This window comes from Myxocyprinus asiaticus, chromosome 3, assembly GCF_019703515.2.
Source record: "Myxocyprinus asiaticus isolate MX2 ecotype Aquarium Trade chromosome 3, UBuf_Myxa_2, whole genome shotgun sequence".
In the NCBI taxonomy this organism is placed as follows: domain Eukaryota; kingdom Metazoa; phylum Chordata; class Actinopteri; order Cypriniformes; family Catostomidae; genus Myxocyprinus; species Myxocyprinus asiaticus.
In genome coordinates this window covers 12704238-12730032 of record NC_059346.1, presented here as the reverse complement: position 1 = coordinate 12730032, position 25795 = coordinate 12704238, and the positions used below count along the sequence as shown (strand labels likewise).

At 36.0% G+C, this 25795-nt stretch overlaps 2 protein-coding genes across 9 annotated transcripts in view; one reads left to right on the top strand and one right to left on the bottom strand.

The window, feature by feature from the left end:
- Positions 1 to 5320, top strand: part of LOC127424087 (uncharacterized) — a 32546-nt gene extending 27226 nt beyond the window's left edge. The window contains exon 7 of the mRNA XM_051668862.1: positions 578 to 5320. Within this exon, the coding sequence (XP_051524822.1) occupies positions 578 to 1183 (606 nt within the window). The 3' untranslated portion in view covers positions 1184 to 5320. The remainder of the gene's footprint in view (positions 1 to 577) is intronic.
- Positions 5128 to 24461, bottom strand: LOC127424093 (E3 ubiquitin-protein ligase CHFR-like). Of its 8 annotated transcripts, none has more exons than XM_051668878.1 (18): positions 24351 to 24461; positions 22997 to 23130; positions 20339 to 20438; positions 18944 to 19053; positions 18731 to 18790; positions 18397 to 18564; positions 17509 to 17685; positions 14629 to 14800; positions 14312 to 14466; positions 13832 to 13994; positions 13454 to 13596; positions 11049 to 11165; positions 10870 to 10953; positions 10693 to 10763; positions 8849 to 8936; positions 8631 to 8738; positions 8382 to 8454; positions 5128 to 7055 (listed from the first exon to the last, which is right to left on the bottom strand). In XM_051668878.1, the coding sequence occupies exons 2-18, from the start codon at positions 23106 to 23108 to the stop codon at positions 7013 to 7015; spliced, it is 1944 nt and encodes a 647-aa protein (XP_051524838.1). In that variant the 5' UTR covers positions 23109 to 23130; positions 24351 to 24461; the 3' UTR covers positions 5128 to 7012. The 8 variants fall into 8 exon arrangements, 7 of the variants coding, with proteins under 7 accessions (XP_051524838.1, XP_051524871.1, XP_051524849.1 ...); XM_051668911.1 differs by having other exon boundaries at positions 22997 to 23127; positions 24351 to 24451; XM_051668889.1 differs by having other exon boundaries at positions 24318 to 24446.
- Positions 24462 to 25795: the final 1334 nt, after the last annotated feature.

The window sequence follows — 25795 nt, the reverse complement described above, 5'->3', positions numbered from 1 at the left end:
TCAAGTTTGTTGGTGATTTTTTTTTTTTTTTCTTTTTTTTTTTAGTAGTTTCTTCAGTAGGCTGAGAGTCTAATAATTTATCATATATTTGTCATCTATATCATTAAAAAAAAATTAAAACTTTTCTTTAAAATGATACCAAACAATTTACCCTCTTTGGGTTTTTTAGACCAAAAAAAACTGCTCTTTGGAGTTATAAACCTTTAATTTTGGGCATGCCACTGAAACAGGGAATCTTTAAAAACACCTTCAGAGCTTAAAGGGTAAAAAAAATAATTTTTCAATATGTAAGCTTCCTGTTTCAACAGGAATTATTTCAACACAGGACAGAAATTTGTGTTCGAAAAACCATTTCATAGTTCATAGTTCACACAAAAATTACAATTCTGTCATCATTTACTCACCGTCGTATGACTTTCTTCCACAAAGTCATACAGCTTAGAAACAATTTGAGGGTGAGAAAATGACAGTGTTTATTTTTTGGATAAACTATCCCTTACAAGATCAGTTTAAACCTATTCATCGAGCAAACTGTGCTTCAGTCTAAGTGTAACTATGTGACTTTTTATGCCCTCAGGGACTCCCAAGTGCATCTACTGATGCTCACAACTGTAGAATGGCAAAGGTCCTTTCTGACACTCCACTTCAGAGCCCTGACCATAGCTGCCAATCTGACTCCTTCATGAGTAATGCCTCGTACCCCCTGACTCAACCTGCACAGCGACAACGGCGGCTCAACTCTACCAGCAACCTCCGACGCACCCGATTCAACGCACCATGTTTTGGCCTCCTCTCTGGAGCCTCCGAATCCTCCAAGCCACAAGTGGCCGCTATTGTTAATGGAATTATGACCATAAACCAGCTCACTGAGACCACCAGTGCCACCTCAGGCCAACAGCAAGCCCAGGGTGAAGTATTAAGTGCAGAGGATGTCCATGTCACTGTCCCAGTATTTGCTATTTCAGAAGAGGAAGATTGTCAGCCTCTCGTATTAGCAGAACATCACAAAAAGCCTTTGAAAATCAATGGGCACACGTGTGAAGGCCCAAAAATGCCACTGCTATCAAAAAGCCAGATCCCCAACATCCAACCAACAGATCACTCATTAGTGAGTGGACGAGGCCCAAGCCATGGTGGGGCGTTACCTCTTGAAAAGCAGGGCTCTTCCACTCTCTCAGGTTAACAGAGACTCGGAAATACAAAGTCTGCCATGTAGAGAAGCAATTTGCTATTTTAACCAGTGTCAAGCAGTTTCAGCCAATAGATGATGTCAGCAGGACTGAAATTTGATTGGCTTTCACTTATGAGCTGCTCTCAATGTCTTCTGGTAGCAAGTCATGAAGCAGGTGTTTGATTTTTGGAGGTGTTTATTATAAATGTTGCCGTGATTGATAAAAATTCTGTTTTGTTAAAGCACTTGTTATTGTTCTTCCGAGCCATCAGTTTTGTATTCGCACAGTTCATTTGTTAAGTATATAACATCTAACAGTATATTTTGCAATTGTTTTGAAATAACTTGCATATGTATATGATAAATGTTTAAACGTGAACACTTAATGCTTCACTCACTAGTGGGAGTTTAAGAAGTTGTAGGCTGACTGTATTGTTACTTTCATTATGAAATTCCTTAGATTGGCTGTATGAACAATACGGCTTGTTCCTAATCTCTTTGCAACATGTAAAAGACCAATTAGCAGGTCTGGTAGAAAGATGCTTGGCATCTCTTGCAACTTCCATTCATGATTTGTTTTTGTTTTTTTGCAATTCACCATGGGTCCAATATGCTTTTTAATTATACGGTTAAAAAGACTTTTTCCAACTGTTTTTGACTGAACAGTTCTATGACATCACAACTGTTTTTCCACCTATATCTCACTTATTACTATGTGCCTTGTGGCAATCATCTATGCTGCTTAATTTGCACTGATGCAATAATTGAAAGTGTATACAATCATATTTTTATAATGTTTAAAATGTCATATGCTGCAACAGTGTTTCAATTGTAATTTGAAAACAAAAATGCAGTAATACTGTCAACTGTGTATTGATTTTGCTCTTGAAATATAAAGGGAACTGATCACTATACAAACTTTTAAAATGCAGTAACTAACACAATGCAAATAAATATTAGTGAAATTGTTCAGATGCTGTATGAACACAAACTCAAATATTGCAGACAAAACTTACAAAAGACGAAACGATAATTTGATGCATGTCTTTTTTTTATTAGTGCAGTAAATCAGACAAGGTTTTAGTCTGAGCAACAGATTTATTTTTAAGCATTACTAAAAAAGGAGGCACAGCAAGCTCCAAATCAACTCTATGAAACTTGAACAGTGCTATTATATGTGCTTCCCTATAGTTATCAACTACTCAAAAACTCAGTGAACCCTAAAGTTTAAACTTTGATGAGGTGGGACAAACACCCCATTTTCTGAAAAAGAAGGAAAAAAACCTTCCAAACTGATTTCCTTCCCACCCCAAGTGAGTAAATATTTGCTGTGGAGTACAACATTTCCCATTCAACACAGCCTCGAGAGCTTATCTAACAGCCAGGACCAGTCCAGAATAAATCCCTAAACCCTTCCATTGAGCCTTTGCTGCAGATATTAAGAGTTCATAAAGAGTTCAGTTGTGGTTTGTGAGTACATCAGCCAACCGATATTAACAGGGTATTTTACAGACTTTAAAGTATAGATGACATCTGGATATTAAAGCAATATTATTGGGCCTTATTCATGAAACATGAGCAGAATTCAATTCATAAATCCATTCTTGCATAAAGAGTTGCATTGAATTGTTGAGTTACATTTTCTCCGAAATTTGTTCTGCTCCCGAAACACGAGTAAGCCTCATAGAGCACCAGTGTTGGGTGTAATCAGATTCCAAAGTAATTACTGTACTTTTTGTCTAAAAAGTAGTGTAACATTACATTTTGTATTCTTGTAATCAGATTACAGTTGTAGACTTTCAATAAATTACTTTTAAGTACATTATCTGGGTTTCGCATATTTCTAAAATATTATGTAGGCTCAATTTAAGCATGAAATATGTTCAAATGTACCATCTGTTTGCATTTCTATTACAGATAAAGAGTCACTAACAAGACATTGTACGGAAAACATGGAGGAGGAACTATAGACCTTATTTTGAATTTGATGAGTGAAAAAACAAGTGTTTTAGGAATTGTTTTAATTAGTAATGCAACTACTTCCGGAAGTAATCAGTAAAGTATTCCAATTAAAATGTTAGAATTAATTATTAATAGTGGATTACTTTTTTGTGTAGCTTTCCCAACACTGTTGAGAACATATTTTAAAACATTAAAACATTTTAAAACCTTTGCCTTCACATATCTTGATGTTTGTGTCAATAAAACACTATACATCATATAATGTATAGACAAATGACAATTTAGAGAGTAGGATTTTGCACTAAAACACTAAAACGGTTCATATATTGTACAATCAGATAAACTGAAAACGCCAGGCTGAACTGTCTTTTTAAATCACAACTTCACGGACAGAACATTTACTAATGAAGTGCAGCAAATCTGGCAAATGTGGCTGTTTGTCAGGTGCCATTAGGTTAGTGTCTGTGGTTTTAGTGCGCCGAGCCCTGATGTCCACCTTCATTAAAGAGCAGTTGAGGCTGTGGGTGAGGGTAGAAGAGGATTGGCCTCTGGGTTTGTGGAAATCTAATCTGAGCCTCTGAGGAATGCCATTGTGTGAAGGACAACATATTAGAAATTGCACATGCAAATGGCAATTACAAGGGGCTTTCCTCCAATTCTCAACATCATTTTTGTTCCCTTAAAGGTCTCTGGCCTCCAAGATTTCTGGAATACGACAATGCAATGAGATAGGTACTTGGAAATAAATGACACACAATGGTTTTTGTGCGTTTTAATGCCCCCATGAAGTTATAATTTGAGCTTTGTGGCTTTTAGTCCATGTCTACCAGCTTAGAACTGTTCTCTCTAAAAGCTGAAAAAAATGACCTTTTATTAAAATGTACAGTCTTTCTGTTCCAAGAAAAAAAGACCAAAAACTTGGATGACTCTCATTCTAGAGAGTATTTGACTGTAACTTGAATGTCCCTCCCCTGGCAAAAGACTAGCAAGTTGCAACTCATAGTTCATGGCTGTGACATAACTAAAGCCTATTGGCTCGTTAAAAAAAAAAAAAAAAAGGGACGATGCCTTTGACTAAATACTAAAGAAACTATGGATATGCACGAATAACCGATTAATCGAGTACTCATTCAGCTTTAAATGTTTGTCTAAAAAAAAAAACACTACTCAAATATTGCAATTTGACCTTCCTTTGTGCCTTTGCCTACCATGGTCAACAATAAAAATGCTTCTCTCACCATATCTTCAATCTTCTTCAATCTTGCCATAATAATCTTGCATGATGTTGTTAAAGGAATAGTTGACGCAAAAATTTTAATTCTGTCATTATTTTGTCATTTTTGTAGTTTATGCATAGTGGTCATTTTTTTCATTAAAAAATAAATAAATAACAAATAAAGGCTGAATTTTAATTCTAAATTTCAAGTAATTGATTACTCGTTTTTTTTGTGTTAGAGTACTACAAAATTACTCTAAATGCCCATCCCTAAAAGAAACCTTCCTAAACTAGCCAAAAAATAATAATAATAATAATTTTCTGAACTTTAAGGATTTGTAGGCTTGACACCTCAGGCCTCAAATGTTTTTAACACTGATCGTGGCATCCGTACACTATACTCTTTTCGAAACTTTTTAAACCATACAAACTGAAATACAGCTATTCAGAGAGGTTTAGTAGGTCAGAATTGCAGCCCTAGGCTATTTAAAAAATATAAAAAAAAAAAAAAAAAAAAAAAACACGTTATTATATGGCCAAATCTACCTATAGCCCCCCCCAAAAACAAAAGAAATCTCATTAAAGGAAAACTCTAATATCTATTATTTATATAACCGCAAATACAGGTTAAAAAAAAATAAAAAATTGTTTGACTAGCTAACTGGCCTCGTTTGCATTTATCGACACTAAGAATTAAAAACAATTTTCCACCCATTTCCAAAATGGGAGAGCGCTGAGTGTTTTTCCAACAGCAAAATGCTATAGTCATAACAGGATGTAGGAAAGCATCTAAGACTTTATTATAAATCAGATTTGACTTGATTATCCCCTGCAGTGTAATGCAGCCTTGCATTATAACAATCTTTCTGCACTGTGTTCATATGCCTTCAGAACAGCCCTGCAAATACACACCTGCTCTCTCCAACTTCACATGGCTTATGCACTTAATGGTAAAAAAAAAAAAAGAAAAAGCCAGAAAAAAGAAAAGAGCAGCCAGTGATGCTGAATACTCAATAGCATTGATAGTTTAGTGCACTGTCATAAAGATACTGGTCAATATCTTTACCACAAACATCCCTTTTATATAACATGCATCAACCTTACATCACCTCAATAGCATAAAACAAGTCTTGAGCAAATCGTTACTATAATAGTGTTACAAAGAGAGACACCAAAAATGGAAACACTTTACATTAAGGTTCTATTTGTTTACATTACTACAGTAAATGCATTAGGTATCATGAACTAACAATGAATAATTTTATACAGCATTTTTTAATTGTGGTTAATGTTTTTAAATAAACTATTTATTGTTAGTTCATGTTACAATAAGCAATGTTAACATATACATCTGTTTAAAGGAATAATTCACCCAAATAATTATCTTATCATTTACTCACCCTTACGCTGTCTCAAACACGTATGACTTTCTTCTGCAGAACACAAATGAAGATATTTTGAAGGATGCATAATGTGTTTTTGTCCATACAATGCAAGTCAATGGTGTCCAAAACTTTCAAGCTCCAAAAAGAACAAAAAAAAAAAAGAACTAAAGGTCATCCATATGACTTAGATGGTTTAATCTATGTCTTCTGAAGCAATACGATCATTTCTGGGTGAGAAACAGATCAAAATTGACATCCTTGTTTACAATAACTCTTGACATCCACAGTCTCCTTGGAGCGATCACGAGAGAAACTCGTTCACACTTCCTCGCGCTTGACGTGTGCAAAGAGGTCAGTTTCTCAGTTTTCTTACCCAAAATGGGTCATATCTCTCCAGAAGACATGGATTAAACCATCTGAGCCGTATGGATTACTTTCATGCAGACTTTATGTCCTTTTAGAAGCTTGAAAGTTTTAGACCCCATTGACTTGCATTGTATGGACAAAAACATGTTATATGTCCTTCAAAATAGTCTTTGTAATAGTGTTAGACAGAAGAAAGTCATACAAGTTTAAGACGGCATAAGGGTAAGTAAATGATGAGAGAATTATCATTTTTGGGTGAACTATGAGAAAAATGTACTTTCCAAGATTAATAAATGCTGTAAAACAATTCTTTGTTATTTCATGTTACCTACTGCATTAACTACTGTTCATGTATACAACCTTATTGTAAAGTGAAAACCCAAAAATTAAAGGAACCACTAGTTTTTATATGACAGTCATTTCTTAGGCACCAAAGGTTAGTTGATTAAAAGATTTCTTAATTGTATACTGTACAATGTTCAAGCTAAAACAGCTTTTTGCATGAAAGGTACTTTTTTTTTTTTTTTTTTTTTACAGTGCATCAGCTACTGTGTTGATTGCCTGCTTTGTCATGCTTCACAATTAAAACTAGAGATGCAACATGAAACAACATCAATAGCATAGTGGAATGAAACAAAGTGCTGATCAAGATAAAGTATTTCTATATGCTGACGCCATACCTCAACCTGTTTATCTCGAAAATAATTGGGTTATTACAGCTGATTGACTTTGCATATGTAAATGGCTTGACTACAAACTGCCATCTAGAGGAGTAAAGAGGTATAACACCTTCTTACTGCAGGTTTGTTACCCAGAAGACATCACTTCGTGAGAAACTGGAATAATGACGAAGCCAGAGAGCTTTTCAACCTTACAAAAACCGCTGCTGAATCGAACACTGTTCCAATAATCTTAGTTCTTGAAGCGGGTCTGCTCACATATGTGGTTGAATTTCCTGAAAAAAAAAAAAGAGAAAACAATATGATTATGGTTTTATGATCACCTGAATTATTGAGAATGATAAAGATATATTGCCAATTAATTTGATTAACGTTATAAATGTCCAAACAGATCTATAATGTAGTACTGCAGTGCAGACTGACACTACATAAATGTTTAATAGCTGCCCTCTACTGGTGGATTGAAGTATTACATGTTCAGAAGAATATGCGAACCTCATGTTTTGAAACTTTGAAATCAATTCGAGTTTTGTTTGAGGCAGTAATTAATAAGTAAAAAAGATTGTATTTTTAGTTACGCCCTTTAAAAATTGTTTTTAAAATAAGGTTGTCAGAGATGATAAAAATAAGAAATGTTTTAAAAATGTAGTTTAAAACATATATTAAATTTGTTGGAATGTAATATTTGCATCCATGATGGTTTCATAAATTTTTGAAAAACATTTACAAGTATATTCTACAAAACATAATTAATAATGAAAAACATTATGGGAAAAAAAGGTCAAGTGATGCAAAAATGTTAAAGGTAAGTTAAGACTCGAGTGTACTCATCTTAATCATTAATTTAAAAAAAATTGTTTTCAAACATATTTTAAGATAAAACTTTTTTTTTTTTTTTATAAATATGAATTTTTGAGTCACGAATATCAAAAAGTCTTCTAAGTGTTACTCCATTTGAACTGAACAAAATGTGCCTTTCATAAAACAATCTAAATATCAGATTTTATTCAAACAAAAGTTTTTCAAAAATTTATATTTTAAAAATAAATTCTTAAAAATAAATAATAATTAAAAAAAACAAATATGATACATTATTATTCCAAATGACTTAGGCCATCATTTCTTTTTTCAAGGATTTCAACTTTTAATGCTTATTTATTTTTCTGCCTCTGGACAGTTATACCACTTTGACAATTGTGAAATTAACCCCCAAAATAATATCAAAATGACTCTGAACTCTCAGAAATTAAAAACATGTTCATCATAGCAGAGTTCTATTCAAAGAATTGTTTTGTGTGAATTTTTCCGTGCAAAAAAGCGACACCAATTAATTTTTTTTTTTAAGGTACAGAAGTGTTCACACATTTTCTCCAAATTTTGGTTAGTGTTGCCTGCACAAGCTTTTGCAGAGAATGACATTATGTGCAATACTATTCAATTGTTCTGTTCATTCCAACATTCCAACAAGTCATCAAGTCAGTGGTGACGTCCCTGCTGATGAAAGCGCTAACTAAAAGTGAATCAAGATACTTTCACATACAAACCTGACAATGGTAGTTGCAGTATAAGCATTAAGCCAGTGTAACCATTAAGACACTTACATGGCATGGTGTGCTTTCACTTGAGTCCTACAGTTACGTCCCCAGTAACAGTCTGGTCTGACAGTCACAGCATCTGTGAATAAAAACAGCAAACTTACATCATGAAATAACACTCTCAGTTTTCTCATCTCCCATTAAATCTAAAGGTTTACAGATCTGACTTGATGTCTGCTTTTAGCAGAGAGACACTTGACCTAAACATGGCTGTACTTTCTGTTGTGTGTCACCTTTAATATATGTGAGTTTTACCTGGCAGCTCTGATGGAGGAATGTGCTCTCTGTATTTGTATGTGAGCTCTCTAAAAGTGCAAAGTCCACAGCAGTAGCACAGGAAGGAGTTGGCAGTAATTCTGTAATCTGTACATACAAAGACAAGAGAGAGTTAGAACAGGGCATTTACCTGAGTTGAAGTCAATTTTAATGAACAGTACAGTTCAGCATGATTCAGCTGAAGTCTCAACTTATACCTGAGAGATGGTACCGGCCTTGCTGTACTGCCTGAAGTGCTTCCTGTAGCATATGCCTCCAGGTCATTCCTCTAGAAGTCAAATAATTCTGCCACGAAGACAGGGAACAGCTTTGAGTAAAGATCTGTCTGTATTACCTCAAATCCTACAAGACACTAACAAAAACTTGAATTTGAAACGTGGTGGTTTCTTGCTGCTAAATGATAAAGGCTAAAGATAAAACTGATTTGCATTTCCAGTAGAAAATACCAGTGCTTGCAAGGAAGTAGTGTGAGTAGTGTTTAAGTTTTAGGTAAGTTTAGGTTTTTGGCTTTGGTTCTCTGTAACTGGAATGGTGCATCATCAGAGACGCTTTGCAGTTATTATGACACACTGAACACATCTTGTATACTGTCGGCTGGGCATGAGAATCAACACACAACTCAACTTCTGTCGCTTAAATAGAGTTAAAAAGAAAAGAACAACAACAATTGTTGTGGTTGCACAGCATGCATTCGGTTGAGAATTGCGAATACTGAACTTTCAAGCAATGTAAGTCAAAGAGAGAATTCCAAACTACTATCTTTCATTTCTTAGAAAAAGTATAAAGCATAAAAAAAACAGACAGCACACCTAAAGTTGAAATTATCTACAAAACAAACTTTGATTGGAGACCAGGGACTGAAAACGTTCCGAGGAACGAAATGAAAACGAAAACCAAAAACAAACAAAAATGTTATGCAGAACATAACTGAAAACTGTAACAAAGTCCCTTTCAATTGTTCTGGAGTGAAAACATTATTTTTAAATGTTGGTAAACAGTTAATAACTGGTTAATTTCATTAAGATTTTTTTTTTCTTTTCTTCATGAAAACAAAGTCTAAATGGTTTATTACAGTTAATTTTCAGAAATAACACCACTTCCTGTTGCCCAAAAAATGAGACTTCAGTATTTTTAATTAAACATGATAAGCATGTGCTTTGATTCTGAAGGAAATTGCTGCATTAATGCACGTTATGGATGTAGCCTTCTGTGATGTGCTGAAGACCTTTTAGACAACTACTGTATATAGAATTACTATGTACATGCACGGATAATCCAGAAACAAGGAAAAATATTGAGGTAAAATGTTCATTTCTCAGTTGTTTCCAAGTCTCCAATGAATTATTGCTAGATATGATGCACTGATACAGATTTGATGCTGCTGGGTTTTGACTGAGAAGCAGATCTGTAATTAAAATAAATAATTAAAATGCAATAAATAATTATTACATGTTTAAAATAAAATAATTCGGCCAGCATAAGATGACAATTAGTCCAAACACACCCAAGCAGTGTGTGCATACATACAGGAGAGAATACATTTATTGAAAAGACGTTATTTTATATAGGCTACTGTATACTTCGTTTTGAATTCAGTGCAGATAATTGCCCCACATGGGAAAAGACCAGGTCCTTTTTTTTCCCATGAGAGATCTGGTAACACTTCAACTGGTACCCACCCTTAGCACAGAGTACAGTCATTTAAAAAATAGAACATAATTACCATTCTTTAATTTCATTCTCAACGGTTACCAGTTGTAATGGAGGCAACAGAACGCTGGGACAGGAATGAAAAAATAACATTTTTGCGAAGAATGAACCGAATGAAAAACATTTAGTTTTTAGTCCCTGTTGGAGACTGTAGATTAAGCAGATCAAGCTGAATTAATTGCAAAAACTGTGAGGGAGGAGCAGCAGCAGCAAAAGAAGAAAATGTTTGAGGAATATAAATACAATGCTCACCTTGCAAGCACTGTAATTAACAGAGTACTGGAGAACTAAGCTCCAGAAAGCCCAAAAAAAACACATAAACAAGACATACCTGAAGAACTTCTGACTCGTACTGATTGCTATTTAAAACTCCATCCAGACATTTATCAGTAAGGTTAAGTTCTGTAAGGACATATAACCATAATCATAAAACGATCAAGAAATAAAAGGTGTTCAACCAATTTTATGCAGCATTTTAGCTGAAGGAAAAGCATTCTCAGAAACCTACCATTGAAACGTGCTAGGCAACCTTGACAACCGATCCGCTGGCAGCCCCAGTACACGTGACAGAAAGGCTTCTGGCACACCATACCTGCAAATCAGGTCAAAAGAACAGAAGCTAAAGCAAATGATCAGGTAACTCCATGAGGCCTGAGATCATTGATGGACAGCTGTCAGGCCACTCACAATGTTGAGGGGACATCTGTGGGGGAAGGTGCTCTGCGCGTCTGTCAGGCATGGGCTGCAGGCAGCAGGTGCAGATGAGGTGACTGCCCTGAGGAGGACACCTGAACTCCTGAGGAGCTGTAGTATGGGCACAGTGGATAACAGAGGAACATTAGTATAGTGACTTAGGAATTCTGATGTTGCAAACAGTATGTGTAAATTGTTTGGTTGTGTCTGTTGCTGTCAAGGTGGTGGGAACATATCGATATTTTAAAGTAATTATTTTTACCTCACAATACTTTAATATTCAACAACAGCGTTTTAGTCAAGTAAAAAAAAAAAAAAAAAAAAAAAAAAAAAAAAAAAAAATAGATTGAGGAAGAAACTCGCAACATTACAGAAGTAAAGTTTTGAGAATAAAGTTGTAACATCACGAAAATAAAGCAGTAATAAAGTCGTCATATTGTGATTATTCTCTCAAAATATTTTTACTTCACTCACTCAGTGTTATGCCTTTATTCTCAACACATTACAACTTTATTCTCAAAAGCTTATATTTTATTTTCTTATTTTAATGTGGCACTTAAATGTCATTGTAATATCCTAATGCCAAGAATTACTATTTTTGTTTAATTTCTCACAATTTTTAAATATTTTTTGTAGAAAAAAAACATGGACACAGATCACTCAGAGCAAAGTGCAGAATGAGCAAAGGATATATTATACTGTCAGACATGTAATCCTCTGCTGTGAGTAATGTTCCCGTAATTGTGAGGTGCTGTGGAAAGACTAAAGTCTTTTGCTGATTCTGTCTGACACTGCTTAAATAAATAGTTGTGGTAAAAAAGTTTTTAAACTGCTTTATTTTGTGAACTAGATATGTACCCGCAATATTATCTTGCAGTTCTGCGCTTTTAAATGTGGAGCGAGGCTCGCCCTAAAGTTCCATTAAAGTGCGTCATTCTGTGTTCAGAATGCATAGAAGTGATTTTGTTCTGCTATTGTTTTTTTTTTTATTATTTCTTACTTTGATAGTTTTGTGCAATAAGATGTTATAGATATTTAGCATGTTTATCTGTTGAATATCCCTTAGTCACCATGTTGTAGTGCTACACAGTGTCCGTATATCCCTCTGAAACACGTCTGATCGGGGATGTGAACATTACGGAGCATTATTATACATTATTACCCTTAACACGACTAGTCGATTATGAAAATTTTTAGTTTTGTACTTCCCTATTAAAAGTCTACAAACTTTTCTCATTTGTAAGGATGTACATACAGATTCTCCATACAACTAGACTGCAAGGTTTTTTTGTGTAATGATAAACACTCTGGAACCACTCTGGTATGCTATTGCCTCAAGTTATTTATTTTATTTACTGACACTGACGCTCTATGCTGCTTCTTTGGCTCTACGATTAAGTAAAGCAGGAAGTGTAGCATTTGAATGAGAAATTAACGAGAAACAAGAAAGTAAATGATTGCAATATACTAAATGATATCAATATAATATTGCCAGGTCCCCTGATTCCCACAACCACAAATCTAACTAATGTCCCTAGCTGTGACATTGATGCTACTCAAATTTTCCCATTTGCCACAGTCAAAAACTTAGGTATCATTCTTGACCCTTCACTGACCCTAGATGCCTATATTAACAAACTCTCTAAAGCAGCATTTTTCCAACTACATCGTATCGCCCAAATTCATCCCTACGTTAGCCCGAAAGGTGCTGAATCATTAGTCCATGCATTTATTACATCTCGCCTTGACTACTGTAACGCCCTTTTTTCTGGACTACTGGCACACTCTATCTCCCACATGCAATATATTCAAAATTCTGCTGCGAGAGTACTAACTTACACTAAACGATCTGCACATATTACTCCCATCCTATTTAACCTTCACTGGCTACCTGTCGCATCCCGTATTGCATACAAATTTCTACTGCTTACATTTAAGTCACTCAACGGTCTAGCTCCTTCTTACCTTTCTGATTTACTTTCTCCCTATATTCCTATTCACTCACTCCGATCTTCTGGGTGTGAACTTCTTCTGGTTCCTAGATTCTGCCTTTCATCAATGGGCGGCAGGTCTTTTTCAGTTGTGGCATCTAAGATATGGAACTCAATTCCCCTGGCACTCCGAACTACTATCTCTATCTCTGAATACAAAACTCAGCTCAAAACATATTTGTTCTCTCAATATTATCAGTCATAATGTGTATATGCTTCATGTACTGCTCACTGTATTTGTATGCTTACTTGTACTGGATTGAAACTGTTTGCATGATCTGATATCTGCTATATGCAACTGCATTTGTTCTTGATTGTGAAGCATCCTTGAGCTCTGGAAAGGTGCTATATAAATTAAACATTATTATATGAGTGCACTGTGTAAACTAAAGCACGTGCGTTAATAACCTGTGGTGGTTTCAGAGGATGTGGAGGGTTCATCTCCAGGCACTTTAGCTGGCGCCTCTGATTGAGCGGGCTCACAGATCCACAGGGCAGAGCAAAGCTCCTTCCGATAGCCCAGACACTGCCGACACATCATGTAGGGCTGACTGTGAACACACACAAACACATACGTTTATGTGGATGAGCCAAATCACTCTTGTAGATGTGTAGGGTCGGCTTCATCAAACACTTAAACTCTCTGTAGAATCTGCTGGAAATCAGCTACTTTATAAATGAGGTAATCATAACTCCTTTAACGTCTGATGCATATGGTGCACTAAAACGGAAAGCAGTGACAAGAGTTTTAAAAAGAGAAAGAATAAAAGGTGCAAAGTTGCTGACCTCATGTCAGAGGTGTCACTGTCATTGTCTGAAAGCTCGAACAGATAATCTGAACTTCCTTCCTCGTCTGAAAATGAGCGCTCGATCTTCGGCTGCAGCATGTCTTGTGTGATCTTATTCCGAGCATCCATGCTGCGCAAGTCCTCTTCACTGCGACACTTCTCTGTGACATAAAAACAAATGAAGACATACGTGAGAACACTTACAAACACCAATAGATATGGGTATGAGTAAAATAGGAAGAAATAGATGTAATTTCGGTCATTATAGTACAGTGAAGATATGTTGTTCTTATATTCAGAGGCCAAGTCAATTGTTTGGATCTTAAAGATCTTCTCATTTAGAGTATGATGGAAATGTAGCATCGCATTTGGTGTAAATAATTTTCCTGCAGTTTTGTTTTTATACTTTGGTGTCATTTAGTTTCATCAAACTAGTGTGAGCAGGCCTTATCAGGAAGCTATTTATGATGAGTGTTACCTGGGTGTTGAAGCAGGTATGCCTCCACAAGATTGTTGAGGATGTGGTTTTTACGGATCCTCTCCACGGGACATCGGCAGGTAGGGCAGAGTGAGGAGCGCTCCATCCAACCAGAATAACAGGCAGCACAAAATGTATGCATGCAAGGCTGAAGACTGTACAGAAATATACAAATTAAAATTAATCAGCCATCACACGCCATTTGAAAATCCTTCTTAAAGGATTTGCATAAGTTTCAATTAAGAAAACAAATAAAAGTGTCTTCTGCCAAAATGTCCATTAGGATTTAGGTGGTCATTTGTATACACAGGACTGACCTGACACAGTCATGCAGCAGGTCTTGACAGATGATGCAGGTGAGGGACTCTTCCATCTTGTCCGTTTTGGCTCCCTCTGCTTTCTCTTTCCCCACTACTCTGAGAGTGGCCTGAGGAACATTTGCAGAAGCAGCGGAGTCACTGTGAGCAGATCCAAATCTATCCAGGTCATCTGAGACAGAGACAGAGAACCTTCAGTTACTATAACCAATAATTGTTGGATTTACAAGTGTTCTTGTTTTAGAATGGAACATCAACACAATGTAAAACAATTAAAATTCCTCCTTGTTTTTTGATGCAAAGTTTGTTTTAAGAAAAAAATCATGGTAAATCTAAATACCCAGCTGAATCTCAAAAAACATATTTGGTCTGCATTTTTTGTCTAAAAATATTAATTTTGATTTTGAGATGAAATGCGACCTAGATATCTAATTTCCAAAATGACAGTAATAACATAAATCATTTAAGTAAATATTCTAATCTTTTTAGTTAAAGACTGCAACAGTTCATCCACTTCTGAAGAATCCCACATTAGATCCTTTGGTTCCAAATAACTATACACCAATCTCAAGATTACCTTTCATCTCCAAAATATTAGAGAAAGCTGTAGCTCGGCAACTATTGGAGATAGTGGATAACAATATTTTTGAAAAATTTCAGTCAGGTTTTAGAGAAAACCCCAGTACAGAAATTGCCCTTCTTAGGGTGATCAATAATTTATTGATGGCAGAGGATAATGGATTTTAGTGTTGCTTGATTTAACTGGTTTGTTTCATACTTGTCGAATAGGAAATATGTTTCCACAAGTATCAGTGTTAGGGCCAATACTGTTTTCACTATATACTCTATGTTACCGCTTCGTTTTGTGATTCAAAAAATACAATATTAATTTTCATTGCTATACAGATGACCTGCAATTATATTTTTCATTAAATCCCAATGATCTGACTAATTTAAATGTTCTTCAAGCGTGTATAGCAGATATGAAAATGTGGATGGCATGTAATTTTCTTCAGTTAAATACTGATAAAACAGAGGTTGTTATAATCGGTCATGATTAAAAAAAAAAAAGTCAGATTGAGTTAGCACTTAGACAGGTGGTCCCAAATATTCAGCAGGTGGTGAGAAATTTGGGTGTTTATTCTGACACAAATTTAAATTTGAATATCACATCAGGAGGTTAGTTCAGTCTTGTTTTGATCTGTTAAGGAACACTTCCCACATTCGACATGTCTTGAGTTTTAGAAGCTTATACATGCGTTTATTTCGTTTTGTCTTCATTATTGTAATGCTCTGTTTTCAACTTTACATCAACGCACTTTAGAATAGCTACAATTAGTGCAAAATGCTGCAGCTAGACTTTTTGACATGAACTAGTTCTTCAAATCATATTACTCCAGTTTTAGCTTCTTTGAATTGGTTACCAATTCATTTAAGTGTCGATTTTAAGATGTAATTAATTAGATATAAGGCATTACATGGTTTGGTGCCACAATTTTTGCTAAATCACTCAAAAGTGCTATAAAAATATATTATTATTATTATAATCTGCTACGGTTTTGGTAATGTACCCTTACTGTAATGTCAATACAGCCCATTGAAAATTGAAAGAAAGGAGGAAAGTGAGACACATGAGTTCTTTAAAGACTCAAAGAAAAACAATTCCTGGAATCATATGTAGCGGCATCCAAAAGTTATTTTCATTATTTACAATGCTTCTTGCATTAATTTCACCAAAAGTGTGTTACAGTGTTAATGTGCTAGGGCCGGGCGATATGTAAAAAATATTTTAGCGATAATTGTCTTTAAAAATCTCGCAATATCCGATTACATTGTCAACCCCCCTGCCAAGGCTCGGTGAATGTTTTTTGCTTTATTGATTTTGCTCTCAAATCCAAACATTTACTGTCTCCAATGGCTCCATTTGCCATCACACAAGCATCCGTCAACACAGATGGAAAATGACTAATTGTGCTACAGATTAAGAACGAAAGACAATTATAAATGTAAAGACAATAATAATCCAAATAAATAAGCCTAATAAATGACCTTGTGTTCCCAAAATAATGCTGCCAAATGTGTTCTTATCGAATTTGTGTTTGTATTGCATTTTGGTAATACAGTTAATGCTGCCTAAAGAAAAGAAAACTAAATTTTAGGTTCAAGGTGAATGTGTCTTGTACTACTTTATGATTTAATCACTTTTGTCTTTGTTTCTTTAATACAAAGATATATATTACTGAACCTGCAGAGTTGCGTTTACAATGCATGCTAACCAATAGAAATAAAGTGAATTAAACTCACAGCACCTCCTGAGATGATCGGAGATAATTTGCAGCATTCTGATAGACAACATTATTCTCGCAAACAGTTTTCAGATGAATGAAACAGAGAAAAAAAAGAGTGAAAACTCTTTACATGCATGTGCTACACATGACAGGCTCGTGCTGCATGCCTCTGAACAAACAGCGAATCAGACACAAGCAATGATGGCTTTTCTTTTGTCTGTTCTTAAAAATATAATAAAGTGTGTTTCTTCAAGTGTGTCTTTGTGACTACAGCATTTCTTGTCATGTGTCACTCCGAGATGTCTTACAGGTTGCCCGCCTGTTGCGGGCAGATGAGCAAAATTACCCGCTCATGAAATATATTTGGACGAGGAGTTTGCAAACTGGATTCAGCCTCGTTGCATTTTGCAGGTGGCGGGTGCTAGTTTCACACCCTGGCCACTGTTTAATATATATGGCGACTTCCCAGATCCGTGGTTTTGCCATTTTCCAATATTGTCGATCATTGTCTGTCCGCAATTGGAAATGGGATCTTTGTAAGACATCGCCGATATCTGATTACATTGTCCTATCGCCCAGCCCTATAATGTACCTCTCTCAGTTTTTCTTCTTTTCCTCTCTGTTTCCATCTCTGTCAGCATCTGCTGCCCTCCGTCAGTCCAGTAAGTTCTCTTCAGGCAGGGGTGATTCATGACTGCCTCCCTTGGGCTGCCTGCTGGGGCATTGTGGGAACAGCTTGATGACTCAACATGCTTTTCATTTTCATAACCTGCAAAAGAGTATTACAGTCATCACATATTCCCCTCACCACTGACAGCAAGATTTCATTCTCAACTACATAAACGTACTCAAACGATACAAACCTCTAGATTCAAGAGGGAAACTGGCCAAAGAACTGACGTTTTTCTGCTAAATGCTGCATATATAGAAATATATATAAGGTCTAAAAAGGCTGAGACCTTATTGAATGTCTGGGGTTTTAAATCACATTTAAACCTGGAAATAAGCACAAGGCTTTAGGATTATTTTTCAATTATTAAAGATTCTTCACTATTTCTAGGTCACTAATCAAATGCAAGTAATTTTTGACATTGACCATTGACCTCCTCTGTACAATAGGACAGATTTCCTTGTATAAGATGATCTTTGGAACATTTTCCAATTATGCTGGGATGACAGGGTATAATGCCAGCTATTGTGCGTGCTATTATTTAAGCAAAAAGGGGAAATATCAAATACTGAGAAATTGTGAGAAATGTTAAACTGATAATATAATTTATAATGCAACAAATAATCTTTTTCATCAATGGTATATGGCAAAGTCTACTGAAAGTCCAGCTTCCCTAGGTCTTTCGTTGATAGTGTCAGCACTGTACATTTTAAAACCTCACTGCAAATAAGATGACTCATGTATTACCCCAGACAGCAGCATATAAGGCAACTTGCAAGAAAGTGCACATACAGTGTTTACAGCAATTACCAGAGCAGGTAGATAAGGACATGTTGAAGAAGTGGAAGGTAGAGGTGGAGGTAGATGGCTGGGGTTCCTCATGCCCAGTCTGAGGTAGAGGCTTTACAATAACTGGCTCCACTGGTGCTGGTTCACTTTCTGTTTCTGTCAGATCAGATTCTTCTTCTCTCCCATCATCTGCGGATATCACAAAGAGAAAACCGGATCTTAATGACAATTCTGTCATAATTTACTCATGCTGTTTCACGCCCGTTTGACCCATAATTATACGTTATGCAACAAGTGGAAGCTTAGTGAAAGTTTTATATCTGCATAAAAAAAATTATATTCAAGGTTTGTTTACCTTCAACATCCTGTGAGGCACTTTTCTGTGGCATGATGGCCTGATACACATAAGCAATGTCTGCAAAACAGAAAATATATGTGGCTAGTGCAAAAACAAACACATTAAAACAGATGAATCCAAGGTGTGAAATTTGTTTGGAAACAACTGAATTTGTAACAGTAATTTCATAACAAATATGAAAAAAATTGTGAGAAACAAAAGCAAACGCACTCTGTTCTGGCTCGTTCTTCCTGTACACAAAATAAATGACATCACCGTTCTGCAGTAAGTACGCCTGTTTCTTCACCAGTTTGGACATGTTGATCACTGTTCCATTGGTGCTGATGTAAACAAACACACAGACCATCATCAAACAGGAAGTTAATAAAGTATGATTCTGTTTACATCCCTTTGTAACTGACATCGCCACAGTTACTTTTTTTAAAACTGACTCATTTTTGGCAACATTTATTTTTAGTGACAGTGAAGAATGGACTGTACATCATGCTGACTACACATTCTGTAAAACACACTGCATATCGACTCTCTAAAAGACACACTCACTTAATTAGTTGGACAGAAATACAGCTGCAATTATGGTAAGCTCGGATACATTCAAATACATGAGACTTAAAATCACTACAGACTAACATCAACTAGTGTATCTCTGACTACTTACAATTAACCAAATCACAATTAATTATTCACAAAAGCAAAGACTTTAAACTGTAGCGATTAAATGTCTTGGATATATATTTGCCGTAGAGCCAAGCTTGTCATTAAGTTAATTCACTTACTCATGGAATTAGAAGTCACTTAGTATAATTAGCATGAACTCGGTTGAACAAAAAAACAAACAAAAACAATTTACCAACAGACCACCAAAGCTTTTATTGGTGTCTACTTGTGGAGACACACAACCTGTTGCATTACTTTTAAAAGCCAGATTAAACACACAAAGAACAATTTCTAGCCAGTGAATTGTTTTGTGCTGTATACAGACATATTTACATTCACTTTGGAAATTTCCAATATTTAATTATTTATTTCTTAATATTTTTTTCCATTACTTATCCAGCCCTGGTCATTTGAAAATTCCCTGATACTTCCAGGGTTTCCATATCCTGTTACACTATAAAAAAAAATCCAACTTCAGTTTAAAAGATTTTTTTTATTACAAGTTGATTGAACTATCTATTGTAGAAAAAGCTGAGATTACTTAAAACAATCAAGTAAGTCAACTTTTATGCCATTAAAGTCAGAGCAACTAACATTTTTAAATAGCGAGCACTTACAATGTCAAGTATGGTGGTGAAGTGACTGCACTGTTGCCTTCTGGTCAACGCTACAGAGCACTGAGCACCAGAACCGTCAGGCACAAGAACAGTTTTTTCCCTCAGGCTATCCATCTCATGAACAGATAAAACTATACTATAATTACATGCAATACACAACCTAGCCAATTATATTATTTAACGTATACTACCTCTTCTGCATTACATTCCCTTGCACTGTATATAACATTAATATTGCAAGTCTGTGCAATTAGGAAGTATGCCCTAAAGGAAACTTCTGGCATCTTACTACAAGGGAGTTTTAAAATGAATGTCAAAAAAGTGACCATACCTCATGTCCTCCAGCCACACCTTTCCTGAGTTCTGATCTTGAGTGATTTTGCAGTGATCCCCTGAGACCAGTTTATTAGAAGGGAATGAGAGGTCACAGCCTACAAACAAAAAATGTCAGTAAGGTTGGGATAAACTTTGTGATAGAAAAAATGTACCCTATTAACTTTCATAAAGCACATTCCAGGTATTACTGTAAATTATTTATCAATGTATGCTATTGCAAGAAAAAAATGTTTTTGTCTCTGTAATTTGTATTCAAAATGTAGTAATCCTCCTGTATGACTTTCCTTTTCAGCTGACAAGTTCCTCTAACATTTTCAACCATATATCATGTAGACAACTTTTCACGATTCAATAAATTCCTGATCAATAAAATGAAGTCCCGTCCTACATTGTTTTCTCGTCTAATATCCTATTTCTCTCTGAAATATGTCACATTATAAAAGTAAAATGACTTGTAAACATTATTTCATGTTTGACTTTAATTAGAAATGTTGCTAATTTCATCAAACACTGTATCCCAGCCCTTTGTCTTCCTTTCCCTTTACTTTCTCTCTTAAAATAAACAAGGTACAATGTTTTAAAGTGCAGTGTAATGCAATATAATGTGAATGAAATATTATTACCCTATTAAAGTAACGAAGCTTACAGTGCATTCAGAAAGTATTCAGACCCTTTCATTTTTTCCACATTTTATGTTGCAGCCTTAAGCTAAAATGCTTTAAATTTTTCACATCAATCTACACTCCATACCCCATAATGACAAAGCAAAAACCAGATCACATTGACATAAGTATTCAGACCATTAAGTCGTTAAAAGCTGAAGCACCTTTGGCAGCGATTACAGCCTCAAGTCTTTTTGGGTATGATGCGACATGCTTTGCACATCTGGATTTGGGGATTTTCTACCATCCTCTCAAGCTACGTCAGGTTGGATGGGGACCGTCGTTGAACAGTCATTTTCAGGTCTCTCCAGAGATGTTTGATTGGGTTCAAGTCCAGGCTCTGGCTGGGCCACTCAAGGACATTCACAGTGTTGTCCCACTGTGCCACTCTTGCGATGTCTTCTGTTGGAAGGTGAACCTTCGGCCCAGTCTGAGGTCCTAAGTGCTCTGGACCAGGTTTTCATTAAGGATATCTCTGTATTTTACTGCGTTCAGCTTTCCTTCAGCCCTGACCAGTCCCCCAGTCCTGCTGCTGAAAAACACCCCCATAGCACGATGCTACCACCACCATGCTTCACTGTTGGGATGGTATTGCGCAAGTGATGAGCGGTGCCTGGTTTCCTCTTGACATGATGCTTGGAATTGAGGCCAAACAGTTTAGTCTTCCTTTCATCACAGTCTGAGAGTCCTTTAGTTGATTTTTTTGCAAGTTCCAAGTAGGCTTTTATGTGTCTTGCACTGAGGAGAGGCTTCCATCTGGCCACTCTGCCATAAAGCCTAGATCTGTGGAGTGTTGCAGTGATGGTTGTCTTTCTGCACGTTTCTCCCATCTCCACACATGATCTCTGGAGCTCAACCAGAGCGACCATCGGGTTCTTGGTCACCTCTCTTACCAAGGCCCTTCTCCCCCGATTGCTCAGTTTGGCCAGGTGGCCAGCTCTAGGAAGAGTCCTGGTTGTTCCAAACTTCTTCCATTTAAGCATTATGGAGGCCACTGTGCTCTTGGGAAGCTTCAATGCACCCAAAATTTTTTTGTAGCCTTTCCAAGATCTGTGCCTTGACACAATCCTGTCTCTGAGCTCTGCAGGCAGTTCCTTTGAACTCATGGCTTGGTTTTTGCTCTGATATGCATTTTCTGCTGTGAGACCTTATATAGACAGGTGTGTGCCTTTCCAAATCATGTCCAATCAATTGAATTTGCCACAGGTGGACTCCAATCAAAGTGTAGAAACATCTCAAAGATGATCCAGAGAAATGGGATGCACCTAAGCTAAATTTCAAGTGTCATAGAAAAGGGTCTGAATACTTATGTCAATGTGATATTTCATTTTTTTTTTCTTTTTAATAAATTTTCAAAGTTATCAAAAATCTGGTTTTTGCTTTGTCATTATGGGTTATGGAGTGTAGACTGATGTGAAAAAAAAAATAATTTAAAGAATTTTAGCATAAGGCTGCAACAACAAAATATGAAAAAAATAAAGGGGTCTGAATGCACTGTATCCCTTCAGCTAATAACCAATGTTGAATGTTACTCTAAGCACCAGAACAAAGCAGGCACATTAATTAATATTAAAGCGAGAAAACAGACAGTCTTCAAAACCAGACAGACACCGACAGTGTCAAAGGGATACAACCTTGCCCCGCACACCACCACAACACACAAAAAACTACTTAATATTCCAAGAGCATGTCTTCAATAGATGCCATTGTTATTATTTGGTAGGGGGTACATTTGCTGAACTAAAGAGAGTATTGTGAAAGGCATGAATATGTGTAGACATTGCTTCAGACTGATTACCTCCATAAAAAGGCTAACTAATAATAGTTTTAAAATTGTATGAACTCAGATAATAAGATATGTGAAACAATGAGGAGGGATAAAAAGAAACCAAATGGAAAATCCCTTTTAAAATAAAAGATTTCATATTCTCCCTCTAAACACACAAGACTGAGCAATTAATATCATCAAACATTTTAACGTCACATCGCACCTTTTCTTCTCCCCACTGTGCATTCTCTGTTTATGAGCAATATTTCAGAGTCTGGAGATGCATCCACTTTCACCAGTTTTCCCCAGGCTTGCCCGCTGCCCTGATACGCCATCTCCTCTGCTGTATTTCACCTGCTAGACAGCGGATGACGCCACATGGACATGTGTTAAACAAATGACACAAAACCAATTAGGCTACATCATAAAAATACACATAAATGCAATGGCATTTGCTCACACAGCTGCTGCTTATGACGCAATAATAATTTTAAGAAAACTCCCCGTTTCCTGGTACTATCTGTGTTTAGTAGGAAAAGATGGTGTGGATGACAGCCAGCAGAGTTTGAAATGCACTTTAAATATGGTGTGAATTACTTTTTGACTAAAAAAGTAAAAATCAGCAGTATTTACAAAAAAATAAATAAATAATAATACTGCTAGATTTTCTATTAAAGTTGAGCTCAATTGACAGCATTTGTGGCATTCTGTTGGTTACCACCAAAAAATATTTCGACTTCTCCCCTGTATAAAAAGCAAAACTTGCAGGTCACAGTAAGGCACTTACAATGGAAGTGAATGGGGCCAGTCCATAAACATCAAAATACACACAGATTCAAATGTATGGCAACAAAATTTAAACATTATACGTGTCAACTTGATTTGAGAGTAATAACATTGCTTATTAACCTTATCTGTGTAAAGTTATCCAATATAACAACTTTGTTATGATGGCATAACGCCGTAAACGTTGTAATCTGGTAAATCCCCGATTTTGTCACACTAAACTCATATTATCAAGTATAATATTTACGTCTTGTGGTTGAAATGTTTATAGACTGGTCCCATTCACTTCCATTGTAAGTGCCTAACTGCAACAGCATTTATTTTAATGAATGAGGGACGAACGTTGAACGAACGTATTTCAAATATTTTTGTGGTCAACATTGTGGTCACAAACGCTATTGATTGAACTGATCTTGTACTGAACGCGGAACATTCCTTTAATACGGAGAACTCCGTGTGCTAACCAGCTAACAGAAGCTTTCGACAAGCTATGTGTATGTAAAGCAAAAGCACACTGTGATAAACGAATTGTTGCGAACTGAACTGAGTGTTTCTTCCTTTCTTTAAGCAACTGTTTTATAGCTTTCTACTTTACTTTTCAGAGAACCAGTCAACAACAAAAACGGCGCAGTGTTTACGTGAAACGCTGCTAACGCTTGCGAGTCGCTAGCTCGCGATCACATTGTTTACACCCGTCAAAAAACAACAGACCTAATCTCTAAATTAGATTAGGATTATGTTACATTAAAGATATTAACCTAACCGAAGCCCGAGTCCACCCGCAGCATTACCGCTTGTTGACTTTAATCCGCTGTGTGCTTTCGATTTTTATCTTCTTGGGCACTTCCTGGCCAGCAGTGGCATTTTCTGGCTTCAGCTGGTAGAGGAGATGGGGGGAGTGTGTGGAGGGGAAGATCTGTGGGAATGGAGGCTGGCAGGGGGTCACCATGCCTCTGTCTGGACCATGTGAAAGCCCTGAACAAAAACCTGTCTGGAAGGGTGTCTAGACAGGAGATGCTTAGACATTCTATTGCTAGGGACTAACCGAGAAGTTATTAGTGTTATTGGATGGACTTTTAGATTGAAATGAGAAAAAAAAAAGTTTTGATAATTTCTTTTTAATTCAAACTACAAACCATAGGAGAAGAAAAACATCTTGAATTGATTGTTTTAGAGCTTCTAATCTGCAGAAGCTGTTAAATAATGAATGAATAAATATGACTTTGGATTCATATTTATTTGGCTAGTTGATGAATTTGAACTTGTTTATTATTCAACACCAACATTACATTTTGGTAAAATTTTATATTAATGTATTAGAGAAAGTGTGCTAAAAATCTATGTAGTAAAATATGCTAAATTAACTGGTCTCAATTTCCTTTGATTTTTCAGCTTTTTTTAATGAGAGGAGACATGACTTTCAAGATCTCCTAGATTATTTGACTTGTTTGATTTTCTTAAACCGAGTAAAATGCCTATTTCTAGTTGAATCTTAAAAGAGAATGAAATGGACAGTATGAAGACAAAATAAGGATTACTTCGGACAACAGGACAAGAGAGGATCAAACCATGGAAAACAGAGGGAGGAATGATCCACACTAGATTACTTTTTTTTTTAATCGATTATCCACTTGGGTTTGTCCTCTTGACTGTATGCTTAATCATGCTAATTAACTAGCATAGCTTTCCACTCCAGTGATTTCCCCTCCATCCTCCATGAATGTAACCATTTAAATTAGAATCAAGATTTATGAAGCTTTACTGGCATGGTAAAAAAGAAGCTTACATTGCCAAAGCATAGTAACATTACACACACACACACACACACACACACACACACACAATACATGAATACACATGCACACACAAGTGCACTCAGTTAAAGTAAAATATGTAAAAATACAATAAAATAGAGTAGTAATAAAATGTGTAAATTAAAGCAGATTGTTATGTTATGATTGCTATTTTATGCATGTTGCACAGTGTTTCAGTTATTGTCCGGTTGTGGTCCTGTTTCGCTGGTTGTCCTTTTGTCACGGCAGGACTTGACATACTTTGCAGCTAAGTTTGAGCTTGCTGGGATTTCTCCAAGTAGGTATGATAGTATGTCCTTTTGTTGTATCTTTGTGATGGGTTGTGAAGTGGGGGAAAATGTTTCCCTAATTAGTACATAATTAGGGCTTGTTGTTAAAAAGTGCAGTTCTATTTCCACTTCATTTTGATTGCAGTTGGGGCA

Bases quoted from the DNA above. Each gene is read 5' to 3' on its own strand.
- LOC127424093 (XM_051668878.1), bottom strand. From the start codon at position 23,108: ATGGCGTATCAGGGCAGCGGGCAAGCCTGGGGAAAACTGGTGAAAGTG. The intron at 18,565-18,730 runs GTAAACAAACCT...TGATATCCGCAG, and splicing joins TGCCTCACAGGATGTTGAAG to ATGATGGGAGAGAAGAAGAA. The intron at 13,597-13,831 runs GTCAGCAACTTT...GTGTGTTCACAG, and splicing joins AGTGACACCTCTGACATGAG to TCAGCCCTACATGATGTGTC.